Source organism: Ruditapes philippinarum, unplaced genomic scaffold (genome assembly GCF_026571515.1).
Source record: "Ruditapes philippinarum isolate M1 unplaced genomic scaffold, ASM2657151v2 ctg4856_1_1_1_1, whole genome shotgun sequence".
NCBI classification, from domain to species: domain Eukaryota; kingdom Metazoa; phylum Mollusca; class Bivalvia; order Venerida; family Veneridae; genus Ruditapes; species Ruditapes philippinarum.
Window position 1 is genome coordinate 28,602 of NW_026853421.1, and position 19,306 is coordinate 47,907.

General features: G+C 32.2%; 1 protein-coding gene across 5 annotated transcripts in view; it reads left to right on the forward strand.

Moving 5' to 3' along the window:
* LOC132736837 (secernin-2-like) overlaps positions 1-18,830 on the forward strand; it is a 35,148-nt gene extending 16,318 nt beyond the window's left edge. For 2 of the 5 annotated variants that reach the window (XM_060724057.1, XM_060724059.1), the window contains exons 2-6: positions 11,274-11,425; positions 12,793-12,980; positions 16,446-16,651; positions 17,042-17,275; positions 17,676-18,830. In XM_060724057.1, coding sequence (XP_060580040.1) covers positions 11,282-11,425; positions 12,793-12,980; positions 16,446-16,651; positions 17,042-17,275; positions 17,676-18,169 — 1,266 coding nt within the window. In that variant the 5' untranslated portion in view covers positions 11,274-11,281 and the 3' untranslated portion in view covers positions 18,170-18,830. Of the gene's footprint in view, positions 1-5,680; positions 5,907-5,934; positions 6,046-11,273; positions 11,426-12,792; positions 12,981-16,445; positions 16,652-17,041; positions 17,276-17,675 lie in introns of those variants that run through there. The other 3 variants (XM_060724058.1, XM_060724056.1, XM_060724060.1) reach the window with 3 other exon arrangements.
* The last annotated feature ends 476 nt before the right edge of the window (positions 18,831-19,306 follow it).

Below are 19,306 nucleotides of genomic sequence, written 5' to 3' on the forward strand. Positions count from 1 at the left end.
CATCTCTCATCCTTCAGGGTTTTTGGTATAAAATGCATCATAATTTTCCGATGAGGAAATGATTTCGCGCATTGAACAAAAATATTGTTTCCTCTTCTGTGAGATTAGACGATACACAACAGACGAAAATCTCAAATCTGTTTTTGTGCTGCCTTTTACATTTTTTTCACAGAAACGAAAATATTCTTATTATACTTTGCTACACTTTGTATTATATAATTAAGTAATGCATACAATGAAAGGAATATGGTTAATCGCCGCCTGTATTTGTGAGTGAAAAGTCTATATAACAATCCGATGATATGGTTCGCCACTTTCCGTTATCTTATCTAACATTTAAATCCTTACATCGGTTCCGATAACTAATAACAAACCAGGCGTATTATTTTCATCAGAGATACAAAGGTTCAATTGATGAAAGAAATGAATATTAACAAGTAATAAAAAAATAACAGCGCTTCTCTTAAATCTTAGGCAATCCTTTTCATCTCAAAGAGCACGTGTACCATATATGACGTAAACTTTAGGCTTATTGATCAATAAATAATTAATAACCTCATTTATGAAAATCTTTTGCTTTTTTTCTATGAGTTAACAAACATATTTATTTCAACAGAAAGACTTTAATTGCAAAAAGTTCACCAACAACAGCGATTTTCTTTTTATTTTCATGATGTTTTGCCACTCAAAGAGCACTCTTGTTTATACAGAATAATATGAAAACGAGGCTCATAGATAAATACGAGACTTATAAATAAGTCGTAAAACATTCTCTCTTTGATTCAGCATAAATATTCGTACCATGATCCCTTTAATTATAACAATCAAGACTGTAAAATATTGACAGAGAAGTAATGCTGTAACATGTGGCAGACATGTTCATTAATTAGATTTTACAAAGAGTGATAAATTATTCGATATTTTTACCACAGCTTGTTGTGCTTTACTGCTATACCTATAGAAAATGAGGCATTTTTCAAGATAAAAGATAACGGATTGTTTTCAATGCCGTATTATGATGAACTGGCTGAAAAAAAGTTTTTTAAGAGAACTTGGTTAAATTTCTTGGTTGTGTTAGGCACTCTAAGTATATTTTTGAGCAAATTTATTCTAAGCAAACTAAGTATTGTATAATAGCTGCTGCGAATGTGTTAAGTACATATTTCTTTTAACATGACCTTAACGAACCTTGTAGGTATCTTTTTTAAGAATTGCGTTCTAACTTTTAAAGTATGTATTTTCCATTGTTTAAATGATTTTATTTTTTTCTAAGATTTACGTTATAAATACAGACGATGATGATAACAAACAATGACTTCGGAATAAATAACATTTGCTCAATAACTCTTGTTTAAAATTCTGACAGGTATTCTCTTGTCAAAGGAATTTCTTTAGAAGTGCATTTATTTGCAGTATAGATATTATGCAGGTAATATCAAAGTCAGGTTCTACGCCACTGTCTAGAATTTAACAATTTTGTTTTATACCAGATACATGTAATTACCACTTGCAAGATTTTTTATACGTTCTCTATCATCTCTTCAACTATTCCCTTTGAGTGTTCTTAGCTTTCTCTTTAAGTGAAATGCTTTTAAAATTCTAGAAAAGGAATATTAAAACATTACAGTTTGTAGTAAGAGGTATTGTAAAGGACGACATTTACCATGCTCATAGCCCAGATTTTAAGCAGAAGTTAATCTTTTAAGCTAAATTTATTACTTAACCCAACATTACGAAAGTAATACCACAGTGATAAATGTTTTTTCGTCAATTTCTTCAATATCCTTTGAGCCATATCTGATATTAACTTGGAATTAAAATATATCGAAGGAACGCATGTGCTCAGTAGACTCTTTATTGCGTTTTAACAAAGATTTTTTTATGTTATAAGAATATCTCTGGAATTAATAAAGAAAGTTATTTGTATGTTAAGATATCATGTATATAATGTATGTAAACGGTCAGCATCAGATTAATGTTCATGTTTTCAGAAACTCTGTGTTCCATTTGGAACTATTCAAACAGGATCATTAAGCCAGATTAGTCAAAGTTATGGCCAATTTTCTTACAACATAAATGTTAAAATTCACATTTCCTAAAATATATATTATATTAGAGAGTTACGGTTTTTGAGCACTGCACATCTCCACAATGAGATCTATCCATCAGTGAAGTTTTAAGATAATAGCGAATAGTTTGGACAAGAGTTCGGACGGACGGACAAAGCGGCGACTATATGCTCTCGGGGAGCATAAAAATGTTTGGTCGGTCTGTTTGGCCTGGCGTTTTATTCCGCTAAATATTAAAAAAGGATTCTTTCTGGTGTTTTCTATTATGCAAAATACTAAAAATTCTAAAATTTTAATAACCCTTTTAATTGATATTTTCAAAGTGTCGACAAAGTGCTGCAGTAAGTCATTAAAAAAGGCATATGGCAAACTGCGTAACCCCTTCTAACGCAGTATGCCATACTGCCGCAGTAAGCCTTTAAAGGTGCGGCAGTATGCCATATAACCCGCGGCAGTATGCCATTCATAAGGCATACTGCGCATATAGCATACTGCGTCGCGACAAAGCCTCTTCAACTCTTTATTGAATTTGACACCATTGCTGTTTTCAAACTTAGAATATTGTGAAATGTACATTAATTCGTGAATATCTGTAACAAATTAACAAATATTCATTCGATTCTTATCAGAATCTCTGTATTGCATTTTATATATGGAAGACCTGTCTTTAATTAAAAAACCCGGAAGATTCAAAATCAGGTGAAACTATAACCTTTATAATAGTACCCTTTTAATAAGAGACGTTTGGGGTATAAATCAAATTCAGCTATAATTATTTCTAGTTTTGGTCTTTTTTAGTATTTTTTGTATTTCTGAATCATTTAAACTTAATTTATATAAGGTCGGTTTCAGTATAGCATAATCTTACTTTTGAGAAACAATATGAAGTTGTGCAGTTAAGATAAATAATAATTGTGTTTGCATGGTATGCTATTCATTTCAGTTCAAGTGCAGATGTCTGTATATCAAAGTCTGCAAATTTGTTAACAACATTCATTTAATATAAATTAAACAAGTTGATTTGGTTTAAGCAAATAATTGCATTAAACTACAAACGGGCAAACTATTTAATTTAATTTGTAAACAAAACGCTTTGTAGACATGCCTACATGTAAACATAACATAACATAACATAACATAACATAACACAAATTTTTTTAACATAAAATTGTAAACATACAATTTATAGTCAAATCATATTCTGTAAAGTGTAAAGTGTTACAAGTTACAATTAGCCGAGAAGTATTGTTAACGAGAATGAACAAATGTTATGATATATGTAACAGAGTTTGCATAAGAAATACTTATACATGTAAGAATCAAATGTACTTAAACAAAGAAGAAATAATATTTGTTAACGTTGCCGAGAAGTATTGTTGACAAATATAAACTCTTTATAGACATGCCTTCATGTTAACATTTACCTTTGTTCCACATTCTATTTCAGTTTCTAATATATTTTCCACTTGAAAGATTTTTTCCGAACAGTTATACTTGCTGAAGGAAATCGATTTTGCAATGTTGATGAAATTCAGAATTTGCATAAAACAGGGATTCTTTTGGAAATTTGAAATGGTTGACAGAAATGTATTGCCTATTCCGACATGTTGTTATATTTTTAAAAATAAACTTAAATTGGCTTCAATATAATACTATTTAAGGGAATGGAAAGCTTCCAAGGAATTTTGCATTTCTTAATCATTTCAATTAATGCAAAATGCCTTTACATTACGGCACCAGATGTGCCATTGAGTTTGAATGGTGATTGAATAATGTGCTTGTACAAAATTGCCATTGAAATGCAGATGTTCTTCAACGTCTACATAATCTCTAGATGTTCTACTCATACGTTTAGCATTCATGCAGGAAGACATAGAAAATATGACAGTACAAAAGCACCGACTTAAGGCTTGCTTCAAACGAATGATGTTTAATCAAAATATCATCTTAACATACTCGTCCGTATCAAAATGATCCAAAAATACAGCATTCATTATTTGTATCCTTCAAATATACAAACGTTATAAGTATATTAAAGAAATCGCAACAAAGGGTTTAACAGAGATTGTCGAAGTATTTGTGTCTAGAAATCAACTGGTATCTGAGGACAACATAATTTTCAACAAAATCTATATACTATGCTATCTTATCTTATAGCAATGATGTTCATAAATGTAATAATAACTTTCTCGTGTTAAAATGTTTTTTTTTATCATTCTTATTCAGTCAGTGTATGAGTATTATATAAGATACTACATACATGTTATAATCAGTATAATTATGTTGCATACTTAGCCTGCTGAATTTGTATATGAATTTTCCCAGTTTTAAATTAAAAACAATACATTCTAACAAAGGGATTTCAACATTAAAATAAAAAATAAGATACCAACAGTTCAGAATCTAGACAGACTGCATAGATCTGCAGACTGGTCTGGCTCTATTCTTGTGGTGAATTCTAAAAAAGTTCGGTTCCATGAGGTAATAGGAAACTGAATGAATTGTATGAACATATGGAGCGCGATACGCAGAGCGATGCATGACTCATTTTTAATTTACATGAGTGATTGAGCCGATTAAGGAGCATATAAGTTACTTCTTCATTCGGTTATCTTACTGCCTCCATTATATGGAATAATGTAACCATGATCTTCTATATACTGAAACTTAATAATGATAAATGTATACTGAACCAAAAAAGAAACTTTCGCAAAGTATGTGCCAGTTGTTCAAGGGTATCACTTAGATGTACACACTTATATACTTGTAGTAGCTTGTAAAACTCGTTTTGAAAAGGATTGAAAAAACTGTACTAACATATCTACATTCAAACTTGGAGAAAGTCTCTTTTTTGTTTCAGTATAAATGTACATCATGTTGTACAGTTGTAGTATCTTATATAATGTACCGACTGAATAAGCTTGATTTGATTTGATGTGTATTTGTGTCAGTTTATCAGGATTGGGACATTTGTTATGTACCATTTTTCCTGGGGATATTGGTTTATATTTCTCTGCGTTCTGACTGATATTTTCTAGATTCCATCTTCTATCCTCTTGATTTGCATTAAGTGACAGTTTTGTTTAAGTGACTCGTTTTGAAATAGTTAATAGTTTGTATAATACTGTAAAAATCAATTTCATGCCATTTTTATGCCAAATTGGTCACTAAGGACATATGTCTCAAAACTAATGTTAATGCAAATATAATGTGGATTATACGTTTCACGATAATGATACTTGTATGTTAATTATGATATACACTACTTGTCAGCATGCATTTAACTATATAATATAAGTGGGCACGTGGTATAGTTTTATTAATTTCAGTTAAACCAAGATATAATAAATCAATCCTAAATAGCTTTATTTCAAGAAACAGTCATCAAAATTTAGATATTACACATTGATAACGTGACCGTCATTAACAGATCAGCTGTATTTATAGGTGAGCATGGGAATGCAAATACTCAAATTGCAAATAAAATCATGATATTTTTTCATACTTCATTTCTTTTCCGAAGAGATTATCTGAGGCACATGCGTTAAATATTGTTCTTTATTTGCTACCTCAGCAGTAGACTTTTTACATGTACGCTCAGAATGTATAAAAGATTTAAACTATATCATTTCATGCACTGGCGTTGTCGTCTGCTTGAAATCAATACTGTATTGATCAAGAACGCTTTCGTAGGCAGAAATACTGCAGTGTGTCGCTTTTCTCTGTTGTGATTTAATGACGAAAGCACGCACGGAATGTTATATATTGTGAGTTATTCATTCTGTTGACATTTCAACATATATATAACCATATGTTCATGTGAATTCATAATAATAGGTAGGTCAATTTTTTCTAATAATTGGAGATTGAATTTTTTTAGTAATTATTGGAGATTGTATATACATGATTGTGTCTTTTGATATACATGTTAACACTGGATTTAAGTTTTAAATTCCTAAGATACAGAAACATTCCGGTACAGTAGTATTTATCTTCCTTTTCTAAAGACAAACGATATGCTTATGTCAATGTAAGGAAATAATCTCATCAACGGACCATATTTGTGTCCTCTGCTAGGATCTATTAGTGGATTAATTATCTGTCAAAAGTTAATTTTATCTCTTAAATCTATTTTAGGTACCGTTGTGATATTTTCCAACTTTAATGTAATATTTTTATTCGTTTTTGCTTCTAATGTTTTTGTTTTTCTAATTTTTGTGCAGAATAAAAAAAAAACTTGATTAACATGTTACGAACACATCTGCGGATGTTTCTAAATTCAAATTTTCACCAATTTCATGTTAAAATGTTGAATTCTGCTTAAGCCTGTGCTAGGGGCGTGGACGGTACTTTGCAATTGACAGTACCGTCCATGAACAGGCTCAATCGAACCGAGCCTGCAAAATTTTCAATTTTGTCGTGTTGGTTTTTCTTTAGGGATTCTTTTTTTCTCTATTTTGCATCATGAAATGTGTGATGCAGTAGCTTAGACGTTTGGAATCTGGAATGTCCGGCTGATCATACTTTATCATATTACACAAATTTATACATTCTACATACCAATCCATTTTATTAGGAAAGGCAAATTTAAATAATTTTATGTAGCATTGTTTTTATTTTACAGAGAAAGAAAATGCGTAACTAGCTCTTGCAATTCTATTATTGAAATATAATTGTGTTTTTGTTAACAAAAGACCGAACAAGCGTAATCTAAGGAAACTATTTCTATTACTTGCTGAAACACAATTATAAGAAGTAATAACGCTTGCGTCACACAGTGGTATTTCTATTTTTTATTATCTCCTTGGGACAAAAACGTTTAATATGAAGCGCGCAAAAAGATTCGTTCGTAAAATATAACGATAAGCTGTATACCAACAGATAAAACTAGATTGATATGTATGGAACGCCATAGCTGCCTCATGTTATTACATTTCTTTTTATCTTGCCTAGAACGCGTCTTATTATGTCAAGTATTAGTGTTGTGTTGCCATAGTATTTTGTTGACTTGTCTAAATATTGGCTTATTATGCGTATCAGAAGTCTTATGTCTTCAAAATGTGACGTTGATTTGTCTTAACATTGTTTCATTATTTCAAACAGTAGTGTTATCATGTCAAAATGTCGTTTCGGCTTGTCTGAAATGTGTCATATTATGTCAACTAGTCTGTTTTGTCAATAGACTATCTGATCATTTGAAACGGTAGTGTTCTCTTGTCGAAATTAGGTGTTGACTTGTCAAAGCACAGCTTTATTTTATCAAACAGCTATCTTATTTTGTCAATATACGGTGTTTTAATGCATTTACATTATCTTATTGGGTCAAGCAGAAGTGTTATTTTGCCAACGTACACTACTGAATTGTCTTATTATATCAAATATTCGCATTATCTTGCCGAAATGAGATGTTAACTGGGCTAAATCATGCCTTATAATGATAAACTGTATGCTATTTTGTCAAAAAGCGGTTTTGACTGGTTAAAACTCAATCTTATAAAGTCAAACAATTGCGGTATCTTGTCGAAATGAGGTAATGACTTGTCAAAACTCTTTCTTATAATGTAAAACAGAAGTGCTATATATTGTCAAAATTTGATGTTTTCTTGTAGAAAACAACAACAGTCTTACTATGTCTAATAATTGTGATATTTTGTTCAAATTTACATCTGTCTTGAGTAAGCGCTGTCTGATTTTGCTAAACTGCCCCGTTATCTTTTTTGCTCTATCGTTTCACGCTCTGTGCGCGCTCTGTTCACGTGATACAAAATTTGGACAATATCGCATCTGGACAGGTTAACACGATTATCTGACATAATAAGACGGTATTTAGACAAGTTAACGTAATAAATTGGCAAGTCAACGCCACTGTATTACATAATGATACTGTGTTTTAACAAGTAACCACCGCATTTGAAAAGGAAAAATGAGTATTCGCCATAAAAGGACGATGCTTAGTCTAATTAACACCGAACCTTGACAAAATAAAATGACACTCTGACAAAAAGAAAGTAATTTTAAACAAGTCATCACCACGTTTCGACAAGACAATATGATTATTTGACATAATAAGACGAATCTAGACAAGTTAAATCTACATTTGGACATAATAGCGTGACAGTTTGACAAACTAAAATAGCGTTTTAACAGTTCATAACCATAATGTGTAAAGATACCACCATTATTTCACATAATAAATCGGTGTTTAGGCAGGTTAACATAAATTTCGGATAAAATACCATGGCGATCTGAGAAAATAAGGCAGTGTTTAGACATATCAGTACCATCTTTCGACAAGTCAACAATACTGTTTGGCATAATAAGATAACGTTTACACAAGCAAACAAGGTTTATTGGCAAGTCAATACTAGTATCTCACATAATAAGTATATTTTTAGACAGGATAACAACAGTTTTAGACAAGACAGCATGATGTTTTGGCACAATAAGACAGAATAACACCACCTCATATAAAGCAACATAATAGTTTGACAAAACAGGACAATACTCAGACAAGTCGATATAACCTTTGAACAAGATATCACTACTAGCCGACATGATAAGACATGAGTTCGACAAGTTGACACTACACATAATAAGACAATTTCTAGACAATTTACCACCACAGTTGGACAAGACAGCATACTATTTTGGCATAAAAGACATTCTTTAGGCAACATAATACCGAATTTGAACACAATGACATGGCAATCTGACAAAATGTGACAGTGTTTAGACAAGTCAATACCACATTTGGACAAGACAAAACGACGGTATAACATAATACAACAGTGTCATAACAAACCAGGATTACTTTATGACAAGATAATACCAAGTTCCGACAAGATAACACTACTGTTTCACATAATAAGACAATTTCAAGACAATTCAACACCACATTTAAACAAGGCTGTGTTTAGACACGTTGAAATCTTAATTTGAAAAGATGGCGTGCATGTTAGACATATTAAGACTTCCATTAGGCATGTTTACACCGGATTTGGACATGATAACATGACGTTTTGAAATAATAAGACAGTGTTTAGACAAGTCAGCACTTTGTTTTGACAATATAACATGAAAATTTGACCTAATAAAATTTCGCTAAGACAGATTCCCATAAAACGTTGGCAAGCCAACACTACTATTATACATAATAAGACGCTTTTAGGGGAAAATAAAGCGAAATGTCATAACATGAGGCAGCTATGGCGTTCCATAGATATGAATGTATTTCAATGATGTGATTCATGAAATGTTTCGTGCTGATAAAACAATAAAATAACGTTTGTACTTTTTAAATTATAAAACTGAACTCGCATATTGTTAGTAGACATACAAACAGGATATTGTAAATACTGATTACATTTATTACCTTTACTGCCAATGCAATGGCATATTTTTATATCATTATTTTTTGTTGGATTTTTTACATGTATTCAAAAGATGTAAATGATCTAATTTGATAATTGATATTTGAAAAGACAGATAATTGATATAGTCTTTTAATTGTTAAATATGAAGAAAAACGTATGTTACGTTTTACACAGTATTGGTAAACAAAGGTACACATACATAGTGTCATTAAAAACTGACAAGCTTTTCTTTTCAAAGAAAGGACCAAGTTTACATGCTCAGTAATGTGGCAGCTCTCCAAACATAGTTTTTGCTTCATTTTAATCCTATTCAGTAAGAATTTCCTAGATTTCAATATATTTCAATAAGTATTTGACCCACAGATTAGCATAGCATATCTTGAATATTAGAAATGCTGAACAAAAATGCGTATAATTCCTGCAATCAAAAGATTTATCCTGAAATTTGACAAGAAAATCTTTCAGTTAGAAATAAATGCATTTGTTACGTGCTTGGCTTAATTTTCGTTCATAAATTATTTGCTTTATCTAATAACAGAAAGATTGGAGACGCGGCAGAATCAATTTGAATTGATAATCCATAATTTCACGTGGGAATCTTCAAACGTGCCGTTCAGTAAGCGTTTTACTAGTATAATAAGAGTTCAAGAGTTATATGGTATAATAACATGGTATGGACATTCGTACTGCGAGAGATATAAAAGGGCGAGCAGCATTTTTGTCTGTATGAAAAAAAAGATTTATTTACTTGTTTTCCTCATGTTGTTTGCTAATTGTACAGATTGAGTGTTGCTGTAACTAAAAAACAAGGTATTCCATAAAGCTTATATACGGAATTATGCAAGCATTTATATAATATAAGATTCAGATAATATAACTGTTTCAGCTTTAGAACAAACATAAATTGTTTCTGCACGAAAAGAGCCACTTGGATAAGAAACACATGTACGTTTTGCGTCTTAAAATAAAGTTTACGTAGATTAGAAATTAAACGTTTCAATGATAAGAAAGGTATTTTAATTAAAAAAACTATTTACTTTCTTGTTTCACAGTTCAGCTACATCTGTAACAACACAATCAAATTTAAAGCACCGGAAATAAGAACGAAAAATATTATGGTGCCAATCTTTCAAGTGACAAAATCACCACACTTCTTTAAATAAGGACAATGTTGATATTGAAGAATCAGACTTTGGATTGCTAACAGGTGTAGATCTTTGCAATCGGGCTAAAAAGCTGGAAAATCCTTGCCAAAGTTACCTACAGAAGTGTCATAAAATGTCTGAAATATTTATTTCACAGGGAAATTGGGAAATTTGCATCTGAGACTCTGCCAATTCTATACACTCTGTATTGCTGAGATATATCATGCAACACTCCAAAACAACTTCATTGTTCATATTACTACGTTATTAGATTATAAAACAGATTATTGTTCTGCATTAGTGTAACTCTTTTCTAAAGCGTTCCTTTTATTGGGTTTGATAACAATATTTTATTAGATATTTATGCACGCAAAATTCGTGTACGCTGATTCTTTTGATTATTATATCAAGATGTCAAAGCTTGGGTTTTACGTGTTATCATCGCATCATTTAGTTTGAATATAGTATAATATGTTCCCTTTTTATTATTTAGACACATGTAAAGTATGGTAACGTCATGTTTAACTGTTTGGCTGTTTTTGTTGTTGTTGTTGGTATTTTTGGGGGGTTTTTTTTAAGGAAATTAATTAATCATTTAGGATGATACTGTTCAACTGTACAAGTTTGTGAGTATAAATCATTGAAGATATCATTCTATAATATGTATTTTTCTTATATATTTTCAGTTTAAACCATGTCGGATATATTTGTTGTTCTCCCGCCTCTAACAGCCGATAACTGCGTTCTCTTCGCCAAAAATTCCGACCGGCCGCCGACAGAAGTGCAAGAGGTAGTCTATTATCCGCCGGCGGATTATTCAGCGGGATCAAAACTTCATGTAAGGAATTTTCTTTATTTTCTACTACAACATACGATATCGTGTATATACATGTTCTCTGTTTTTCATGTACAGACCTTGAATTTAGTTTCGTAAACAGAAGCGGAAATATGAAAGAATTTTATTACCGGAAGCTTTTAAACTCTCGTGATTGTCAATGGCGGTATAGACGAACAGACGACATATAGACGAACAGACGACATCGCGTATGTCTATATAATGGGCGTTTTATATATACAATTGTTCGTTGGAAATCAGTAACATTAACTTATTGAGCAATCGATACAGAGTTCACGAGACAGGCTGTGTCTATTTATGGAAACAGTATGTTGATAATTACGTCTACTGTTGGAATTGGGCGATTCTAAACTTATGAACGGAATACTCGTGTATTCTTACATGTAACTGAACGCTGGTTATAATAGTACCGCCATGTCATATACAATAGAGGAAAATGACCCTTCCATAGCGTTTTAAATTAAACTTGTATGAATTCCACACCGCTTTGATATGTCCGTATTGCTGTTACATGTTGATCTTCTATAATTGAATCCGTTGCTTATTCATTTAGTGAAGTCACAACGGAAGTATTAGAATGTCAAAGAACGAGCAAAACTATTTAAAGTGCCATACAAGTTTCAATAAAAACAGGAAACGATATGACTTACTTGTAATAAAGGATCATATACATTGATCGACCAAAATGAATTATAGTTAATATGTAAATTATACAAATTGTAAATACGTAATAAATACCCATGTACATTTATTGATAGCTAATGTCACTCTTATGTCCTTTTGAGCAATTGTTTATCGATATAACAAATGGCCTTCACGTGTCGGTGAATTTTTAATTTCATACGAAAACATGGGTCACATGTTTTCAAGAACAGTTGATTTGATTTAGCCATTTATACATTTAGTTTTCAATTTTCAAGATTAAGAAAAGTGTATTTTGTCATAAAGTCTTAAATCTTGTATTTCAAAAATCTTCCACATTATTGTAGAAAAAAGAAGAAAATAGTTTATTTCCATAACTTATACATAATACAGTATCTCGTTACATACAGTAAACTGTTATTGGAATATACAGTTAAAGGCCATACGTCAAAAAGCAAAGGAAAAATACAATCATATTAAGATGATTATCATTATAATATAATTATAGCACCGCACTTTTGCGACGTTGGATTTTATTGCAAAATCGTTTATTTTATATGTGCACGCATATACACGGCTTTACGTTCTTGTTATCAAAGTAACAAAATTATGCAGTTATTGATTTGTTATAACGACGTTTCAGATATATAATCTTATTCAAATCATTTCAATTATCATGTTATAATAATATTATTTTATAACTTCAGTGTACGTTTATTGATGTGGACCAAATAAGTCATACCCATGCCGTTATTTTGAGTAAACCAGCCTGGTGCTGGGGTGCCGAAATGGGAGCAAATGAACATGGCGTTTGTATTGGTAACACCGCCGTGTGGACAAAACTGTGTCACCCTGGGGATCACGAGGAGAAGCTAACCGGATGTGACTATGTAAGGTAAATCGAATCATTTGATGTGAAGATTTAAAATACAATAATTGGCCCCAGGCAATTTGTTCCATAATTTTCTATTTCCAAAGCTAGTTTGTAATATTTTATGTCGGAAAGCATATAATTAAACGGTAAGAGAAGAAAATACCTCGAAAGTTGTAATGACCAGGATATGATTCCATTTGCTAATATTATGCATATGTTTGTTATTACATGTGTCTGGTACAAAGTACATATGTCTCGCCAATATGTTGAATAATATGATATGACAAATAACATTATTTGAAAGGAAACTTTACAATTATTCAAAAGATAACTTTAAAAGTTGTTCTATAGTTTGAGTTTTGTTTCCCGGCTTCTTAGGCACTCCTTAGTATCAGAACATAGGGCAGCGTCAATGGGAACCTAGACAAGAGCCAATTTAACTGAGTCTTGTATTGTTTGTAGCAAAGTCAAACATATCAACCATTTCACAATAGAAATGGTACAGCCTCCCATTAAACACAAATCAAATGTCGCCACTAAGAGCAAGATGTCAGTGATTCTACTATAAGAATATAAAAAAATTATTATGTACAACAGACGACAAGATAGTTTGTCTTTTATAATGATAGTATATTAACAAACGCGTTTCTACATCTAAAAATAGAATGAAAAACAAGAAAATACGAGGGTTGTCCCAATATTCTGTGACAAAATTGTTTAAAAGCTAAATTAACTAGTTACGAATTAGATATTTTGATGTCATAAAAACCCGTATTATGGAAACATTTTCACAAATTAACATAGAAAAATATCAACAAACAACCAAAATATGCCATAAATACCATGACATCTATTTGAATCGCGGCGCACGTCAAAAGTCAAAATCGGCGTCAAATCTATATTAAGTGCCTATCTCAATTATTTTCCATAGCATTCAACGCATAGACGATGCAGTTATACTCATTTATCATCAATTACGGACTGATACTATGTAGTTTTTTGTCGTTGTTGAATGTTTGGACAGCATACACTATTTTCTTGCTAGAAGTGAACTTCCGGTCTTGTTGCACCTGTTTAAGCTGTGCGAAATAGGTGACCGAGATCGGTCTTCCTATTCGTCTTTCCCTTATTTTCGCTTTCTGAAGTACAGGACTCTGGGTTTGTTCATATCTTTTGTAAACAAATGCTCGGAATATTTTTTTACTGTTCTATCGGGTACATTAGTTGAAAAATCTTAACAGTCATCTCGAAATACTAACGAACCACCTGATAACTGTTCGCTGCGCCGCAAATTCTTCTTACGTCGCCATTTTAACTTTCCTATTTTCTATGAGACGTTTTCATTTTTCCGTACGTCGTTCGTTTCTTAAGTTATTTAGTTGAAATTTTCTACGATGATGTCAACATAACAGCTGAGGGAGTCAACGTGATATTGTGCAGACACATCATCAGATATTTGAAATATACATAATTTATTTAAGCCTATTTTTAACAAAATGCAAATTATTTGACGTGCGCCGGGAACTCAAACCAATGTCGTTAATATTGAAAATTTTGAAGTAACTCGAGTAGATATTTTGTAAATGATTTATTGTAATGTAAAATAATAAACTTATAGGTTATATGTGTGATTTAATATCTATTGGCGTTAAAAATGAACCGTCTGTAAGATTTGTCACGGACTTTTGGGACAACCCTCGTATTTATGAGTTTGTTTACTTTGATGTAACAAGTTTCCTGTTAACGTCATGTTTATAGATCAATAAAGCCATTGCTCTTGGGGATTAAAACAACAATATCCTTTTAACATTATAACCTTTTCTGCGAAACAATCTGCACAATATCGTTCAGAACGCCAGCGGCAAAAATGCATGGCACTGTCTGCAAAATAATTGAACAATAAATTTTTGAACACAAGCGTCAATACAAAATAAATCAGAACTAATACTGCATATTGTCTCCGTAATACTGTCTCCATACAATTGTTAGCGACAGTAATTGTGAACACTGACTTTCGAAAGAATAACAAAATAACTCAAAAAAGAAAGAAAAGAAAAACACTAGCAGAAAAAAGTGTAAACATTCAGCAATATTACTCACAACGCTATTGGCATTCCAGGTGCAAAATAACCGGAAAGATAACTTATGCAACTCAAACGTCAATAATACAGCCAAGTTTAAACAACCATTCTTTTAAGATAAGCAGGAAATGTGACGAACCTCGTGTAAAAATACAACATAAATAAGATATTCAACCCGATATTCCAGTCTTTTTATCTGGACAAAACCAGTCAATATATTATTTCTAGGTCTACCATGATCACACGGCACGGAGATGGTTGTTGATCTTGCACTGCACTGATCATATGAGTGGATTCAATTGTGGCCAGCGACAATAGTGGACTTTGAACCTATTATTTGAAATGCCATTTGTTTAAATGGGTGTTATTTACATGCATTTCTTGGCATTTACACCATATGATAAAGCAGAAAATAGAAACTTATTAATTTTGACCTTTCGCAATTAATCGGGTGTTCTGATCGTAAGACAGTTATATGATATAAAATCTGAAAAAAAAAATGTCTTCTACAGTAACCGTAATTACACTGTAGAAATAATTGTTATTTATTCCAACAAAAAAACAAGAAGACAAAATTAGTTTTCATGATTTATTTAAGGTTTGGCAAAATGTGTCTATAGTTGGTGAAAAAGAAATACCGATACGAATATATGTTTCATGTGACATCGGTAAAACGGCCACATAATGTTATGATAATATACGCAAAGTGGATAATTTGATACTGTTAATTAAGGGAAACATTAAAGTGATCAAACGAGATAACCTTCCAAACTTATGTTCCATAATATTAAAGTAGAAACTCACTACATATTATATCAACGTATGTATGTATGTATGTATGTATGTATGTATGTATGTGTGTGTGTGTGTGTGTGTGTGTGTGTGTGTGTGTGTGTGTGTGTGTGTGTGCGTGTGCGTGTGCGTGTGCGTGTGCGTGTGCGTGTGCGTGTGCGTGTGCGTGTGCGTGTGCGTGTGTGTGTGTGTATGTATGTAAGTATGTATGTGCGTGTGTATGTATGTATGTATGTATGTATTCTATGCTGAATGAGGGTTCGTCCGCCCGTTAACTTCACTTTTTATTCAGCTTTGTTATGGAAGTTTATTTACGTCCATTTATATTAAATGAAGGACAAAATAAAGGACAAATACCTACTGCAATAAAGTTGTAAACTCTCTCACATGTATGAATCTGTTTATGTATCAACAATGGTGAGAGACACGTGAATGTAAATTCCATTTGGTAACAGAGGTACCGCCGGCACACCATGTTTTCTCACATATTTGTTTGTTTCAGTTTTAATTTGCATGTATCATATTTGAATTGTTCTTCTTTACAACAAATATTTTATTTAAGTTTAATGTGCATTAATTGAGGCTGATGATTCCGACACATTCTAATTTTCAGACTAGGATTAGAGCGCGCTAGTACAGCAAGAGAAGGTGTAAATGTAATTACAAATTTGCTGTCGCAGTACGGGCAAGGGGGATTATCCAGTGAGGACCATAATTTTGGACAATGGACATACCACAGTGCTTTTATTTTAGCTGATAGTTCTGAAGCATGGCTACTTGAAACTGCCGGAAAGTTTTGGGCTGCGAAAAAAGTAACGAGTAAGTAACAGTGTCTGTAACGTACATTCTCTTGGATATCGCGGAAATTGTACATGTGTTTACTTATATCTCAATCAACCTTAAGAACACCTATCTTGCGGTTTTACTTTCTGCGTTTGCACCTGCCATATTTGTTTTTGTTTGACTAAAACATTTAAAACATAATGCAGAGATGTAAATTTTAATTAAAAAAAATTACATAATGCTCTTGCTTCTCTCTTCAAAATATAAACAAAAGTCTCTTGATGTTGCCATACTTATTCGTATTGGAAAAACATTTGATTGCTTCCAAATAAGTTTTAAAAATATGGTTTTCTTTTAACTCTTCATAATCATATTTTCTGTAAACTAATACATTTAATTTTTCATTGGTTTGCCTTAAATTTGTAGGTGGTACCTTAATAGCCACGAGCACTTTAACTATAGGAGATGATGCGGAAATTACATCAGCCGATTTATCTGCGCAGGCGCAGTCAGGTGGTTTCTGGAAATCTGAAGATGGTCCAATTAATTTTTCCAAAGCATTTTCTGCGGAATATCCCGGTATTTCATTGTCTGACAAACAAATGCCGGAAAACAGACTGCAGTGTATTAAACGTGGTCTAGATGTAGCTGCTTGTGAAGGTTCGAATCACGTTCCTACTTCAACTTGATAAAATCCATTAAAATATGCCATTTTTAAAATTGGAAACTTAACTTATAACAAAAGGAATATAATCGAAGTTCTGTGATTAATCAGTTTTGAATCATCAATGTAAAGGCTTTGTATCTAAATTAACCTCATTATATATGTAAACGCAGTTCATTTTAAGTCCAGTATAAATAAGAGATAGTAGATTTAGATAATATGATCACTTCTTTATACCATAATTAAATATAATTTGACATGTGGAACCGTATTGCATTTAAAAACGGTTCATAGTCAATTAAAGAAGTAATTTCTTATTGTGAATTATTACTTAATCAGTCTGTTAATTATGTGAACATGTTTGTCTAGCTCTATCTAACTTGTGATTTATTTTAGGTAAGATAGACGTGAATACAATAGTTGGAATCCTTAGAGACGAGGACAGTAGCGTCAATTTTGTTGGAGAGCTTTTAACAGTCGGAAGCCAAGTGTCTGTGATTTCCCCTCCCAATTCCAGCCAGCCATCTTGTCACTGGTTTACTGCGACGCCCAATGCAAAATATTCCGTTTTCAAGCCTTTTATATTCTGTGACAATATTACTTTTGGTAACTACACCGTGTCTTCAACGTCAGGAGGGACCGCAAGATCAACATTTCAATCGTCTATTGATCGCAGACATCCGCTCTACAAGGCGCATGAAAAGGGGAGAGAACTCATGGAAACCGGAAGTCCAGCTGGAAAAAATTTGCAGACGACAATGCAAAACTTGGAAAAACAGTGTTTAAGGGAAGTAACTGAGTTTTTGAGAACTTTCAAGGAAACAGACATTAGTGATGTGAAAGACCTATTTAGAGACATTGCAGAATCCGAAGCTAAGTTCTATCATTGAATTTTTCAAAGATGGCCGTTAGACCAACTGTTTATGGTATATGACATTAACTTTTTGCAAGCTTATGGTTGTGCTTTTTTAAATATCAACGGTATGAGAAACTTACATCAAATCTTAATGTGAATCATATTTCGGTTCATTGAATACATCGATTCATCGGCTATGTGAAACACAAAGTTTTGAACGTTATTTTTTCAAGCTTACAATATTTTTAGTCCCCTACCGGTTTACCGGAGGGGACTTTAGGTTTACCCTCCGTCCGTCTGTCCGTCCGTCTGTCCGTCCGTCTGTCTGTCAGTCCGTCAGTCCGTCCGTCCACAAAACTGGATCCCGCGATAACTTGAAAAGTACTGAAAATATTTTTATGAAACTTGATATATGGATAGATGGCAGTATGGAGATTATGCACGTCTTTTTCTTTTCTTCCTATGTTGAAAATTCTGGTTGCTATGGCAACAAATAGGCTGAAAATATGGCAAATTTTACACATAAACTGGATCCAGTGATAACGCAAAAAGTACTGAAAATATTTTTATGAAACTTGAATCTCTAGCTGGAGATTATGCACGTCTTTGTTTTCTTCCTATATGAAAAATTTGGTTGCTATGGCAACAAATAGACTTAAAATATTGCAAATATAACAAAAAGTACTAAAATATTTTTATGACAAAAAGTAATAGAAATATTTTTATGAAACTTGTAATATGTGTAGATGGCAGTCTGGAGATTGTACACGTCTTTTTCTTTTCTTCCTATGTTGAAAATTCTGGTTGCTATGGCAACACATAGACTGAAAATATGGCAAATTTTACACATAAATTGAATCCAGTGATAACTCAAAAAGTACTGGAAATATTTTTATGAAACTTGACATATGGGTAGATGGCAGTCTTGAGATTATGCATGTCTTATCTGTTCTTCCTATTTTGAAAAAATATTGGTTGCCTTGGCAACAAATATGCTTAAAACATGGCAAATATTACAATATTTGTGATTAGTCAAAAAGAGCTGAAACTTTTTATGAAATTGCATCTTTAATTCCAGAGTTATCTCCTCTTTAAGAATTTTGCTATTTAAAATGTTATATTTTGGTAACAGGGATGTTTCAAATATTAACTTTAGAGTGTCCTTCAGTTC